The sequence below is a fragment of the Asterias rubens genome, chromosome 21 (genome assembly GCF_902459465.1).
Source record: "Asterias rubens chromosome 21, eAstRub1.3, whole genome shotgun sequence".
NCBI lineage: Eukaryota > Metazoa > Echinodermata > Asteroidea > Forcipulatida > Asteriidae > Asterias > Asterias rubens.
The window spans coordinates 7,221,466-7,237,084 of record NC_047082.1 but is presented as its reverse complement, the minus strand read 5'-3'; the positions used below and the strand labels follow the sequence as shown (position 1 = coordinate 7,237,084).

General features: G+C 41.4%; 1 protein-coding gene across 2 annotated transcripts in view; it reads right to left on the bottom strand.

The window, feature by feature from the left end:
- Positions 1–15,619, bottom strand: part of LOC117304324 (transcription factor AP-2-epsilon-like) — a 92,865-nt gene that overhangs the window by 37,348 nt on the left and 39,898 nt on the right. For both annotated transcript variants that reach the window (XM_033788705.1, XM_033788706.1), the window contains one exon: positions 5,831–6,035. In XM_033788705.1, the coding sequence (XP_033644596.1) occupies positions 5,831–6,035 (205 nt within the window). The remainder of the gene's footprint in view (positions 1–5,830; positions 6,036–15,619) is intronic.

The following is a 15,619-nucleotide window of genomic DNA, read 5'->3' as shown; positions in this document are numbered from 1 at the left end:
CATATTGGTAATGGTGGAGAGTTTCCCTTGAAATGTTTGGAGTGAAATGCGACAGTGTTTGAGAAACTAGTAAAACAACTAGTTTTAATGTCGTGAGACCAAGACTCGAATCTTAGAAGTAGAACAAGACCAAAATGGCGATGTGAACAAGTTTTCTCGAAAAGTACACTGTGAATTATTGTGGGCATTCCACGTGTCTTGGTCATGTATAAGAATGGACGGAATGTATCCTATTATTAACAGCAGAATGAACGTGAACACAGCAATAAGTTAATTATGCAAACACAAAGTGACACCGTCCAAATGGTGAATATGGCATGTGAAATGATAAATATGCCATCAAATTGTTCACTACGCGCCGACGACACTCTTAATAACTCGAACACTGATTGGCTGAATTGGATTTTCACGGGGGCCGCCATTTTGAATTAGTGTTTTGATGGATGGGTTGGAGTGCCAGAGAAGAAACGTTTACAGTTTAGCCGTGTGGATAAATATATGCACAGTGCTAAATCATAATGGAGTTGATGTCACTGCCAAAGCTAGTGGCTGATTTTGATAAATAAACGTTCACCGGTTCACACCGTAGGCCACTCTATTCATCAGTTTTTGACAGATTTCAAGCCAGCAACACGCCGTGTATATCAATCTGACATGGATAGAATCAGATGCGCGAAATGCTTGGACATTTCTAGGAGATGATCATTCAAAGAGTTGTGTTCCTCCCCTCTGTTTCCAGAGTTTGAGGGTTGTGTTCCTCCCCTCTGTTTCCAGAGTTTGAGGGTTGTGTTCCTCCCCTCCGTTTCCAGAGTTTGTTTGTTTGAGGATTGGTCTATTGCAGTGAAAGCTTCTATAAGGCAGGTCACCACTGTCTCAGTGAAAGCGTCTTTAAGGCAGGTCACCACTGTCTCAGTGAAAGCGTCTTTAAGGCAGGTCACCACTGTCTCAGTGAAAGCGTCTTTAAGGCAGGTCACCACTGTCTCAGTGAAAGCTTCTATAAGGCAGATCACCACTGTCTCAGTGAAAGCGTCTTTAAGGCAGGTCACCACTGTCTCAGTGAAAGCTTCTAAGGCAGATCACCACTGTCTCAGTGAAAGCTTCTTTAAGGCAGGTCACCACTGTCTCAGTGCCACCCCTTGAACCTAACTGGGTCTAGAATGTTGTTGTAGGGGGCTTGTCTTGTTCTGCCACATAAATTTAGTAATCATTGGTACGGAATTAGCAATTGTGTAATAAATATGGCTTACTTATAGGTAGAAATAAAACAGCAACAAGAACTTTCTCCCTGTATTATAGAGATGCTTAATACTAAAAGATTTTTTTAATCGATTTGGAAAGAAAACATTCCTATTGAAAAGCACTACGACAGTGGCAATTGTGACGAGCAGAAAAACAAATTGCCAGCAAGAAAGGGGAATTGATTTTCACTGAGTTGATTTTTTGACTGACGTGGTGAAACAGTTTCCCGAATCTACGGCTAAACTGTTTCGCCACCCTCCAATAAAACTGCCATCCTACAATACCCCAGATTGACACTAACCAGAATCATGTTTTTGAACCATAAGGTGGTTCCAGGTCACTTAGGAGTTGGACGCGGTAGCATTCAATCAAAGAAAGAGGAAGTCAAGCAACACGACCAGGAACAATCCAATTGTAGCTGGCCAGAGTCCCCACTATAGAGACATGACAGTACTCCCTTAAAGAACCCCCACCCCTGGGGCGTATCCACTACCCACATTACTTCCACTGAGTCACTAGTAGGAGAAACTCTTGTGACTTACAAAAAAACATGAAAACTATCAAATAACCCTGTTTTGTTTAAGAAGACCCCCCTCCCCCACACCAAACTAAGACGGTTTACACTGAGTGATAATAATCATAGGAAGCGACCGAGAGAGGGCGCTTTAACCTGCCTTGACAGACTGATGTTATGATGGGTCGTGACATTACTGCACGTAAGTTGTATCTGGATCATAAAGCTTAAAGTTAACAATTTCTGAAAGCTGAAACATATCCGGAGAAACGCACGGTAAATAAAGTCTTTGCGGGGTGTGTACATCATGTATAAGACGACCAATGTGTACAAGATCTTAGAGTCTTCGGCTCATTGTGAACCACGCCCAACTAAACATTTGGAGACAATCAGTTCTTGAAGTATTATACCTATTATCTAGTGTCAGTCAAGATTGACATTTTCCGTCCAGTTGGGGGCAATGAAGCTGTCGACATCAACTCATTTGACTCTGACCTCGGTCAAAGGTCGTGACCCTTTTCAAGTACACGCACATCGGTATGTTTAATTTGGTCTCTTGCAATAGTGCACTGGAAAACACTCTTATTTAGAGCTCTGCTTGGAAACAACTTTTGCAAAATAAATACGTGGAATATCTGTTAATGTTGTTCTGTTATCAAATATGATACGTACAAAGACTTTACAATCTACCAGTTTAGTAGGCCTTCACCTGTTGTATGAGCCGCTTTCTAAAAAATAAAATAATTTTCAAAACACAACCAACAAACAACGATTGGACTTTTTAAACACAAAATGCAACAGTTAATAACTGCTTGGCTAATGATCTATGAAAAATCATGTGAATGTTGTTTATTTCCCTCATCGTTAGATGATGTGAAACAGTTTAAACATACCCAATGGTGTGTGTGTGTTAATAATTTCTATATATATGACAAAGGCAACGTGTGAGTAAGTGGTAATCTTTCGAACCATGAAGAGACGTTATTTAATGTTTGAAAGGACATGGGTACGTTTTGGCGCCGATGCAGCACATCAGCGTGACGAACACAGTGTGTTAAGGTTAAAGTGGGTCAGGGACGCTCTATATGCCTTCTCATGTATGAATGATAGATTGGTAAGAGGCAGGGATCAGACCAGACAGTTCCAATAAAAACCTCTTTGTATCTGCTACGTATTAACCGCTCTTTACAGAATCAAAACCAAACCATTTAAACAAATGCTATTGTTAGCTTGATACTTTTGAGGCCGTTGCATAAAGGGGACCCTAGAGTGGTGTGGCAAAATTAATGTACAGTTATTGTTCTGTTTCGCACCCCCCCCCCCCCCTCTCTCTCTCTGAAGCCTAAAATGGAGGAAAAGATTCACTGGAGTTGAGGGTTGATCTCCGCAATGATTGTTGAGTTTAACTAAAAAGTGAAAAGAAGCGTGACGAACACAGTGAAAGAACAGTGGGGCTAGCAGACGTAATTCCACATAACCTAGATTCCAAACAAGAGATCCTATACTTTTCTTCTACGCATTTTCGTTACTGCAAGGCTACTAAGCATGAAGTGAAAGACCATCAAAACAGACCATACAATATTCGCACTTTCAGTGGCTGTAATTATTATTGACTGAATGCTTTGATTGAGCGTGGGATGATACTATATCACATATAGCTTTTGTTGCACTTTGCACCTGGATCGCATACATAAAGAACGTGTTTTATTTCGTGATCATCTTTTATCGACTTAGGTCTCAAATCATATTAGCAACCTTTATTAATAAATAGGCTTTGATTAGAACTGGAATTCGTACTCTTTAAAAAGAGTGAACCTTCACCTCGGAACCCTGCCACAAAAACTCAGAGTATTACTTACACTGAAGTGAACAGTAAAACGAAAGAGTCTTGTGTCTGTATGGATTTCAATACATATCAGATCGGTGCAAAAATCTCGGAATCAATTGCAAAAAGTCTTGACATAAAACTCTCATGCGAAAGTATAATTCACCAATGTCCTCAATAAAGTTATACTAAAAGCATTGCAACTTGTGTATGATCTAGCACTACATTCGGCATTGTCGTCGCGGTCTGGCTGGGTATAACTCGTTCTTATACAATAGAACTATTGCCCTATTCCAGGTTTCAATTCAGAAGTTTTAAAGACTATTGTTTCAGTATTTTCACTAAATTTTGTTAATGCAATTTTTGATTGTACCATTTGTAAATTGATAAGGTAACAGTTTGAAATATTTCAGTTTCATGATATGGCTTTGTAAGATCTACATAAAGACTAGACAAACATGTAATGAATCACCAAGCATGTGTATGTGAAGAATCGAGAGAAAACGTCTTGTCGTTTTTGTCATTATGGCTTTGGATCTCACATCGGGAGGTTGTGCATTGACACAAAGTCACTACGATATCGACACCATACGTAGAAAACATAGAGCTAGATACACACCGTTCGGACACAGGCTGCGAGAGACTGCACGTGGGTCTTTTATACAACATTAATTGGCGGCACGTTGGGTTCAAACTTGAAACCACACAAAATATTGACTGTGTAAACAACTGTGTGCGAAAAAGGCTGTCGGAAAATTATTCTTAGCGGTGTGAAAAAGAGAATCATTCAAGCTCATTCTTCCGAAACAGAACTTGTTTTTCATCGGTAAACGAATACTAAACGACGGTGAACTACACTCGATTTAATATTGAATATGGTATGGTAGCTTTGTGTTGAATTTAAGATTGGAAAGTACACGAGAACAATAGATACGAGCCGAAGGAATATCGTGAGGAAGTCGCGTTGAGATTCGTTGTTTGCGACCAACGTGGAGTAGAATTTTGAGATAATTATGTTTTATTATTTATTAATTCTGGGTAGTCAAGGCATGAGCCATAAAATCAAAATGTTGTTTGGTCGACAGGATGACAGAATCGAATAACAGTAGAAAAAACATGCAAAACCGGTGGATATTAACAGAATACAATCTGATAAATTGTTACTAATATAAATGCTGGTCAAAACTGTATCTGTTTTGAGGATGAAATATGCATGTGTTATCAGCAACGAGTCAGTAGAGGTTCTGGTATTGGGACCACCGTCAGTTTAGGGCTCACAGTGGGTAACTGGAACCAGGTGAAGGGGACGGGGCAACACCTAGAGTCAAGCTGTGTCAACTCGACATGTTTAGAGTGAAGAGATGTCTAATGATAAGACCACAGTTTGACATCCATCAGTGAGAAGTCAACTCTCTAGAAATACACGGACCAGATGGGGGCTTATGCAGAGAATAGACTGGTGCTACTTTACCGTTACCACTGTCATGGTACGAAAACGAAAACTTATGTGATTGAAAGTGAGGCTGGAAGGGAAGTAGTCTGGTAGCTGATCAAGTAATGTGCATCAACCTTACGTAGTAGGTGGGGGTCTTGGAGGTAGAGGTGTGGTACAAGACAAATATGGTAGCATCAACAGTAGTGTGACAGGGAGACGGACAACCTAAACACTGAACCCAGTGAGGGGTCACTGATGGGAACATCTGTTGGTTGATGGCTCTCAAGTCACCTTCAGGGTATATGTGACCATCAAACCATGAAGGTGGTACCCCAGAAGTTTACCTGATCAACAGGGGGCGGTGTGTACCCACCTGAATGCCCTGGGTCAAATTGTTTTAAGAACTTCTCTTCACGTCGTAAAAGGGTTTGGGATAATAAAAATGGTTGAAATATTGAGGAGGTGTTATTGAAAGTTGTTAATTAAAAGTGAGAGGCCCACACGTGCGGCTTTGTGGGGAAGGCTTGTAATTTAATACATGTTTGGAATAAACTTCTTGGGTGTTTTAACTTTTAAAAGTTTCGAAAAATGTTTTCTTATCGTAAAATAATAACAAGTATCACACGTGTTGAAAACATTGATGTGTGTAAAGACACGTTTTGTATCGTCCAGTACTCTCGCCTTGTGTAGCATCCCATTACGTAGCAGAATCTGTTGCAATGTTTCTTTGTTTAGAATACTAACTTTACATCCAACAGTTTGGTATAGCTCAGTGCGATTTATGATATAAGAAGAAGAAGACTAACTAGACACTTACCTTCTGAGGACACCTCCGAGGAGTGAAGCATTGAGGCATTCTGGAGGGGACAATCGCCTCTGAACCTCGGCTACCGTCACCTTGTATTTGGAGGTTGATGATAGGAGTGAGAGACGGCCTGGTACGGTGCAGAATACATCGTTCGGTGAGGTGACATTCGATACAAGACCATCTTTACCATTCTCGTTCTTTTGTCGAATACCGGCTGCAGAAATTGAACATTAAACATGGTTAATTCAACTTGTAAATATCATAGATAACAATGTTGTAACATCATTGGAAGGAAGACTGGCATGATATTTGTCGTATAAGACAACACGATTAACTTTAACACATTATTTCAGTCAGTCCAACTTGATTAAGTTGTTTGGCATATTGTATCTATATAACCCACAGTTTGCCTTCGTTTATACCATTCACGTCGTTTCTTTACCGAATATTCTTATTGACACTCGCGCTCATAATTAATGACACGCTTGCTGAAAACTGACACTACTCCACGGTATGACGTCATTATAAACCGAATTTGTATCGAAGCCCCCCCCCCCCTAGAATATGGAACAAAATCCCACTTTAATTTTGAGCGAAAAATGGGAAAAAAAATTACTAAAATAGAACGTGCCGTTCTCTTAAGAAGTAGTGCTTGAGTTAGGTCGGGGAGTATTGAATGAAGCAAAGGGCCCGACGGTCACCTAAGAACCATACGGGGCATCTGCTTTCAAGACTTAGTGTCAGGTATGTGTAGTTATATATAGAGATTGATGGAAGACGGTATATCAGTCGCAACATTGGATGCCACGAGTTTTCTAGTTAATGACTTGAGAAATGCTTACGATTCTGCGATCAATTGAAAGATGCGCAGTGCACGGAGGGGGGGGGGGGGGCACGACCCAATTGAGCAACAGAGTCGGGAAGAATGAGTCAATGGAACTAAGAATTAGGTGAGTTCAGTTTACACATTGGCGTGTAGTTCAATTCCACCATTTGACACGTTCAGTTAAAATGGTCTTTACACACTGGAAAATGATTTAGTGCGGACATAAATATTGCAAAACTTCTCGCATAATAAGCGACAACGTAAACACGCGGATTAAACCCCATTGCAAGCCACAGAGTATCGCTAGCAGTCGCTACACTAAAATCTCAACTCTTAAAAAAAAAAATCCAACAAAACAAACAGTACAAAAACTTAGCATCTACAAGCAATGTTGCACTAAATAATATTTACCAAATATCTTGAGCGAGAAAGTAGACCTACGTTGTGGATGCACTACTCTATTATCACCCATCTCCATTGCTACAAAGGATATCATTTACAACAACTCCATCACAAGAACTTACAAAAAACACAGTCCCCGAAAAGCCTGGATTTGTTCAGTGACAGCAACGTAATTAACACTAGTGTCAGTGGGCATTGTAGCTGATATGTAGCATCGTGAACAGCGTCCTTGTGATGTCAGCTGTACATTGCCTTCCACATCAAATCCTAACCCAACACTTTCTTAGATTATTAATAAACTCAGCCGCAATATTTCTGACGCAAAAAAGGTTATTGTTTTTCTTTTCTCTGCTTTTTTTTTTACCCCCTCTCTCTCCCTTCAAGTCATTGCGCAGTAAGTCCAAGCTGGTCAGGATCACACCACACCGAAGCTTGAATACAAGGGGGTTTCCTTATCATTCTAGCCAGAGGCCATTATGATCCGTCCCCTCCTCCAGTCGACGATGCTTGAGTTATTACATTCAGTGCTAGGGGTGTGTAGGATTATTATTAATGATAAAGTGATAGCATTGGGCCAACGAGCCGCCATGACTACCCCTCTATAAATGTGTCATTGCTAGGGATCGCCATTGAATGGAGAGTGATCAGTTTGCCGGAAAGCACCAGGGACACTTCCTTCGGGGCTTGCTGCAAAATATAAAACATTAAGAGACCCACAGCAAAACAAAGCTGAGAAGTGAAAGGGTTTTATATTTATATTCTGCAAAGGGGAATATTGTCGGTGGATCGCCGAATCCCTTTTTATGCTTCTTTATTTGCTAACACTGAGCGAACTTATCGCTAGCGATTGTTCGGTTAAGCCATCCCTTAAGGGTACAGGTGTGGCAGCGTTGCTATGTGTGTATACACACATACACAACGATGAGGGTAGTAAGGTATGGTAGCATCAGAGCTAACCAGCCTAACTCACCTCAAGCTACTTTGGTCTATATCACATCCTGATCATTATAGAACCAACCACTGGCTTGCTTGTTCCAAACCTAAATATACCTGGCAGGCTTGCAGAAAGTTGGGTAAGATTGGCCGCGAAAAGAGAGAGAGAGAGAGAGAGAGAGAGGGGGGGAGAGAGAGAGAGAGAGAGAGAGAGAGAGAGAGAGAGAGAGGGGAGAAATAGAAAGAAAACAGCCGGCTGTGAAGACGTTGAACCCGGGCGAACAACAGCGCTAGGCCAGGTGACTCGCAAGTCTTTAACCCAATTCAAACATGCGCCGATACGCCGTGGGGACGAGGCCTGAAATCCGACCTCTCCCAATCCTAGGACGGACACGAAATCCAGCGTGCCTAATGCCGTGTTTGACCCCCACTCCACAACCAAGACGTTGAACTCAAACTCCCTCCCTTAAGATGTTTAGTGGAAGGGAGTGAGGCAGAAGGAGCCAAACAATAGAGGCATGTGCTCCAAACCCCAGCCTGCTATTCAACTTCCTTTCATAGAATGCCCCTGACATCCACTATGGATACTTAACAATCTCCAGCCTTCAAAGGACCTTGCCGACATTTTGGATTTACAGTTAGAAAGGCACTCGATATTATTAGCCCATATATTTTTGATGACCCAACAACGTAATGACGAAACAAACACCCGAACAGCATTCACTCCTAACAACAAGACAACAGAAAAGGGCCGCAACTGCCTCATTCCCAGGGTGTTTGTAAATGTCAATGTGCTAGTTAGGAAGGAGCGATCTATCGAGGTTGATAATTATTAATGTATGTCTGTCGTATATATAGGAAATTCAGTGCTGGCAGAACGTGTCAGAACTACAAAATAGGTTTCATTGGATTCCCGGATACCATGTCAGAACCAATTACATTGCTTGTTCACGATAGCGGCTCTTAGTATGTCTTAATAAACTCTATTATTTTATTCACTATTCTCAAGATATAGACCTGTATAATGTCTGCTTAAAAATGTATTTATATTTGTATATTTCATTATTTATGTAGTGCTGTGATAATTCTATTATCACAGCACTACATTAAAAAACAATAGGCTTTTTATCTGCGCGTCTAACAATTTGACCCGAAAAAAAAAGAGATACAAAATCACTTCCTGTTATTCTCCGTAGTAAAAACACTGAAAGCTCCCACGACAGCTATCCCACTCAATTCTCACAGTCTGTCGTGTGTATATGCATAATGAAAGCTGTTAATTTGTCATTCAATATCTCGTAAATTGTGATTTACATTTTAAAAACTCAATCATAATGTGTTCGATGAAGCGGCATTTACAATTGTCATGATTCACACTTCGACTGCGTATTAAAGAAATTAAAATCAAACAAAACGAGTATTCACCTGAAATAAACGAGCCTCATAATAAACACGGGCCCTTTTCTCTCTCATAAAGAGGTGTCAGGAAATTAAATAAGAAAACAAAATTATCTCAATGACCTCATGCAGAAGGAAGAAGACTGAAAAAAAAAAAAAAAAAATGAATGAGATGAAGCAATGTGAGGTAGAACAGACACGCAATCAATTTGACCGGTTCTAGGGGGAAGGAAGCTCTGACAAGAGCGTCATGTCCGCTCCTACCGTGCTTGTGTAGTGTCCCGTCACCCTCTTGCGCTCTTTATTAATTACGGCAAATTTGATACGGAAAGCAAACTTGTAGGATCGACTCGGTAGGACTAAGGGGGGTGAGTCTGCGACGAGTTGTCTCACGGAGCGAGTCGGTGCAAAGAAAAAGACGCCGTAGCAATAATCTACACCGACTGCGGACAAATCGATGCGCCTACAAATTTACTGTGCCACAGCGATTTAGGTTTGTTCAAGCATGCTTTTGGAATGGACGAAGGATGTCCCTAGCGAGTTGCCACAACTTCCCACTCCGTGTGAGTCAATGCAACGTGGCTATGGCGTTTGATGATATTACGGGTAATAAGGGCCCTGTTTGCAGTAAATCTTAAAAGATGTTTGAGTGACTGAATTTTGACGGTGGCACGTTCGATGGTGGAATATACGGGACCTGGAAATGAGGGTTATATGTACATGTAGACATCTTGTGTGGTTGTAGTTCATGAAATAGCTGACTCCATTGACTGGGGTTATATTTGGTGGTTGGTTGGAGGGGGGGGGGGGGGGCTTGGAGTGGCAATGCACTTAGTGGTTCCAATTATTGGTTGGTCACCTAGCAATGAAACGCACAGCTCCTAGTTATATATCAAGAAAGCATCCGTATTGAATTGATTCTTACTTAAAGTCATGTATGAGTTGGATCTACAAGCGTGTTATGACGAAGAGTAACAGATGAGTGCACAAAACCATCGACCAGGAACTAATAATAATACTGAGAATAAGGCTGCTATGTAACGGGGTAAACGTACAAACTCGGTCTTACTTCATAATCCACAACAACTTTGAACAACCAAAAGTACAACCTCGGTCCCAGGAGGCTGGCTCATACACCAATACCAACATTTCATAACCCACAGAAAAATGTCAAACTTCGGTCCCAGGAAGTTGGAGCACACACTGATGCTGTAGCTTTACAAAATATAAAAACCCACAAAAACTTTGACAATTTCAACTAATAGGGTTAGACCTTGTTTTTGGAGGATATGTAAATAAACTTCTACAAATTTGGCAGGCGTTTGGTTTTCAAGTTGCGAGAAGTTCACAACAAGGTGCAATACTTCTCAAGTGACGACTTTACTTCAAAATTACCGAAAATATGGATAATTTAACATGATTACTCGATGATGTAAACATCTCTGAATGCTAAAAATAAAATAGCACATCTGTATACAGCCACGGGCTGTAGGCCCCTATGCAGTGCTCACTTTGTGGGTCTGTTCTCTTTAAAGAGCAAACATTAGAAGAGACAACGAGGAAGGTATAAAGACCAGCACTGAGTACATTGCCTGGGGGGTCATTACGACGCTCATCACGGCAGCTGATCTCGCCAGGTTTTTTATTACACTCCTACTTTACGTTGGATTATGTCAGACACACTGATTAATTTCCGGGCTTATAAACCTCTCACCGAGAACCCCACGTTATAAACATTATACATAAAAAAAACACGCGGCAAGATACAAATGTACGCGACAAAATGACGCACCGCTTGTGATATAAATGAAAAGAAAAATCGAAAAAAAATCGAGCCCCTTGTAAATTGAATTGCCCGACGCGGGACTAAAGAGGGTGACAGTTTGGGGCAATTTATATAACATAATTCGGAGTAAATGGTGTTTCTATTAAGATACACTAATACTGAGAGATGTCGCGTGCTCAATTGTTAAGTGGTAATTGTCTTTTAGCATGTTCCCCTGGTTTTACCTATACACTTTGATTGAATCACCAACAACCAATGAAGGGTTACATACAAAAAAACACGGCCCCCCTTTCCCCTCCGATGGACCATGAATAACATGCCCTGCCGTTACGCTCTCCTAACCAATATACTCAAATTGGCAGCAGTTTTAGAGGCGCAAGTCGTAATTATTTCACACAAGCTCAACCTAAATGGTGGAAAATCGGAAGGAAAATTATATAAATACTGTGGGATTCCCTATGGACACCGCTGAGGATGGGAAGCGAGTGCTGCCGACAGTGCGTTGTGGAGTACCAATGCAGTGATTGCATACGCTTCATAGGTGATCAAACATCACAACAACTAATGGTGAGAAACCCCAGGGGCTACCGATGAAAAATTACCGCCAATAAAGCGTAAATTTAACTAAAATAAGATAGAAATGGCGACGGGTAGAACAGAGACAGGTTGAGGGAACCAGCGCCTTGGAAATCAGGCAATATGAAATAGGGCGTGCGGAATTTTTCTGGCATATCTATAAAATAATTACTAGTGAGTGAACAACGATGGGGTCTGTGGATGGGACTGACCAGGTTGAACCCTCAGTGTGTTTTTTCTTGCCTTCTTCATTAAAAGCGTCACAGACAAGGGGCATGAACTTGTGTGTTTGTGGAACGATGGTAGAATCTAGGCCACGGGGGTTGGTTGATTCTTAATTCGTACTGGCAATAATATACTTCGGCGTTGACCCGAGCCATACCGCGAGAAGGTCCATATTGTTTGGGTAAGCTTCAAGCCGTAGAGGTTAGCGACCGCCCTGAAAAGGACACAGCGGCTATGTTGACCCCCTCGGCATTTACCATCTCACCCCCCCTTCCCAGTTGTGTTGCTTTTATAAGAGTACAGAGAAGAACAAAAAATGCGGTTTTCTTTATGGTTGTTATAACCATCGTATCACCAATTTACAGGTATGGTTAAGCTTGGTCCACGTAATGTGAGTGGTATTGAGTTTGGAATTGAATTAAGAATACCCAGTTGTGAATGGACTCGTATCAAAGTTAATCCCACTTAACGGGTTAAAATGAAATCTAGTTTGCGATCTCCCAATGAAATCGTCAATGCTTAATTTGACGTCTAATAATGGGACAGCTTAACACTTTTTTAAAGCCACAATTGAAAAGAGCAAAATGGGGAAATCAGAAAAGAAACAATGCTCGCAATGTTGCCTGTGCCAGATTAAGTTAGTTTTTGGAGTTACAAGTTCACTCAGGGAAGTTGACCCGTTGCGGCCCAATTATGGGGTGTGGTAAGAAATTTTGAAGTGCTACTTTTGTTATTTGCAGTATTTAATGGATGTCTGTTTCTCTGCAGTCGTAAACTGACATGATCGCACCAATGTCTGTGAATTCTCGACATCTGATAGTTTCAAAGCGATGTGATACACAATGTTATATTCAACTAGTGAGATCGAGGTTAACATTCACACATGTCATGTTCAATTGCATGTTCATTGACGACATTTCTGGTGCATGTGCCAGGCTGATCAAACCAGCGGTACCGTAGGTATGGGACTGGCGGAAAGGATAGTTGGTTGGCGATTTGTTAGGAGGGAACATAGACCAGCCCTCCGGCGGGTGGTACTGCCGTCTGTCCAGGCAGCAACATGAGCAAAAAGAAGGGGATTTTGCCACAGTTGCGGTGTGCGTGTGTGTGTTGGTGCAGTAGGTATCAATAGCAAGGCAATGATATATGAGCAGTCCCGGTCTCAGTGTGTTCGCGGCAGTCAGTGTTATTTCCTAGCTTGTTTTCGATGAGGGATTACGCAGTACGACTCGCGGTAGTTCCAACTACCCCCTCGTAAGTCTATCCAGGCACTAGCTACCCGATACCACACGGCAAACAGTCACCCCAAGACTCCTTAATATGGGGCTTTGTAATCATCACAATGCCATGGAAATGTATTCAATATTATGGCGGCTAGTCCTCGCCCAGCTCAAAAACTGTCGATATATTACAACACGGAGGATAGGGGAAGTAAGCAAAGAGCTTGACTAGTGGTGAGGCAAGAGGTTCAACGCCTTGTAGGAAAAGTACAACGTCATGTCATGACGGCGGCGTCTCCACGCTACAAAGGGCCCAACTAATGGACGGGGCCAAGACTGCCAATACATGAACCAATGCACTGCCGAACCCTTAATGCCACATCAGCCGACCTGGTTTTTAAACCACTGTTTCTCATGCAAGTCTAGTCCCCGACCCTTCCTCCACCCTTTAGTTGCTTGGTGTAGAGTGAGCTTCTATCGGTGCCCTTATAGTGTTTGGGGATTTCTCAATAACAGAACAAACGAATGGGACGCGAGTCTAGTGATGTAGAGCAATGGAGACTTCTTAAACCTCCAGTGACATCATCCAACGCCTGGGGCGTGTAGACTCGAGCAATACTCCTGGTACCCACTACCGTCAAATATACATGATGCTTACCTTAGTATTTGGGTTGGTACCCGTCGGAGGGGGAAAACTCCGGGGGTGACTGCACTTAACACCTAGCTAGCGATATTGCCATTTATTTGCTTGTACGCCAAGCTCATATTAACGTAATTAATGATAGCAAAATTACCCTGATATCTTTTTCACAGGCGTTCAATAATTTAGAATGAAATTTGATGTGTGGGTGGTTCCTCCAGTCCAATAAGTTGCTCGCGCCCGGTATTCCAATTTGGGTTTGGATGGGGAGGGGGGCGGCGTCATTCGGGGGAAGCCCCGTATTATTAAAACCATGTCCTGAACAGTTAAACTAAACAGACCTACGTTGGGGTATAGCATTGACCCCATTTTGGCTACAATATTGTACGAAAGGACATTTTAAGGAAAAACAAATGTAAATTTGATTTGGTAGGGCATATTCTTTCAGTACGACCGAAATGTGAAACATGATGACGTCATCAGATATCAACAACGAATCGTTTTCTGTATGACATCAACTACATGGATTGAATAGTTGAATGTAGGCTTATCTTTTGCGCCTTCCCAAAATGAGGATAGTAAAAACACAGCAGTTGGTGTTGGGAGGTTGCACCGTAGCTTAAATTAATCAGCCACAATCCTGAACCTCCTCATTTGCAAATTAAGAAAGTAAACCATGACTCAAGTGGCCATAAGTTGAGACCACGTAATAGTAGGTCAAGATGGTTTAATTGCTGAACATAAATCGAGCGAGAGGTCTCTGCTTGAGAATGAGGTGCGTGTTTGATGCGTGGGACGAAATGAGCAGGTTTTATGTTCAGGTAATGGAGGTTTCAGACGAGAGAATTGATCTATTTTTGGTCAGCGATCGTCTTAAATGACAGCATGACATCATTCTTGGAACGAGGTTGTAAATTTGACCCATGCTTGCCAACAATGTTAGTGTTCTGATCGATCTCAGGTGAATAAGTAATGATAGCGTACTGAACGAGGTTGAATGTTAACATGAAGCTTTCTAGCCATTGTGGGAAACACAATCAACGTACAATAAAACAACAGAGCGTAACTCGGAGACTAATGGTTGGTTTGAAGTTAAGTCACAAGAAGATGAATGATTTGTTAAGTTGAAAATACAGTTTTTCATAACTTTTGATCAATTAAAAACAGAACCAGTTGTCTGAAGGATATGAATTCCCCCTGAAACTCGATAACGGATCATGTGTGATAATACTGTTCCGAACTTACCAGTTACTTATTCAAATAAAAAAAACGGGCTCAAAATGTTACCTTTTGGGGTTACAATCAACTTTAACTTGTTGATTGTTTTAAGTTGTTCCGGCCTAGCAACCGGTTAATGTTTTGGAAACCTAGTCAACCTTGTGTTAAAAAAAAGTTGCTCTTAGGCAACAGCTTTCCAACCTAACTATTGTTGTACATTATATTGATTCAAAGACAGTATGACATGTACACGTAGTGGTATTGATCCACAACTCAAAAAGAGCAAAAAAAGCAAACCCATAACAACCGTTTGATTATGGCATGGTTGGTGTTGTATGTCGTGTATATGGGTGAACGTACCTCCTTATTTAAATACATCGCCCATGAAATGTGCACTTTCACCTTCTACATAGCATAGAATAGTAGTCGGTCATTTCATTGGCAAACATGAGCCAAAATTCCAATTATATTAACACTTAAAAGGTACCACTCTCCACACACAATGTAGACCCATCACTGAAAGGGATGGTTTAATAAAATACGATAAAAAGAGGAAGGACGAGACCATGTAAAT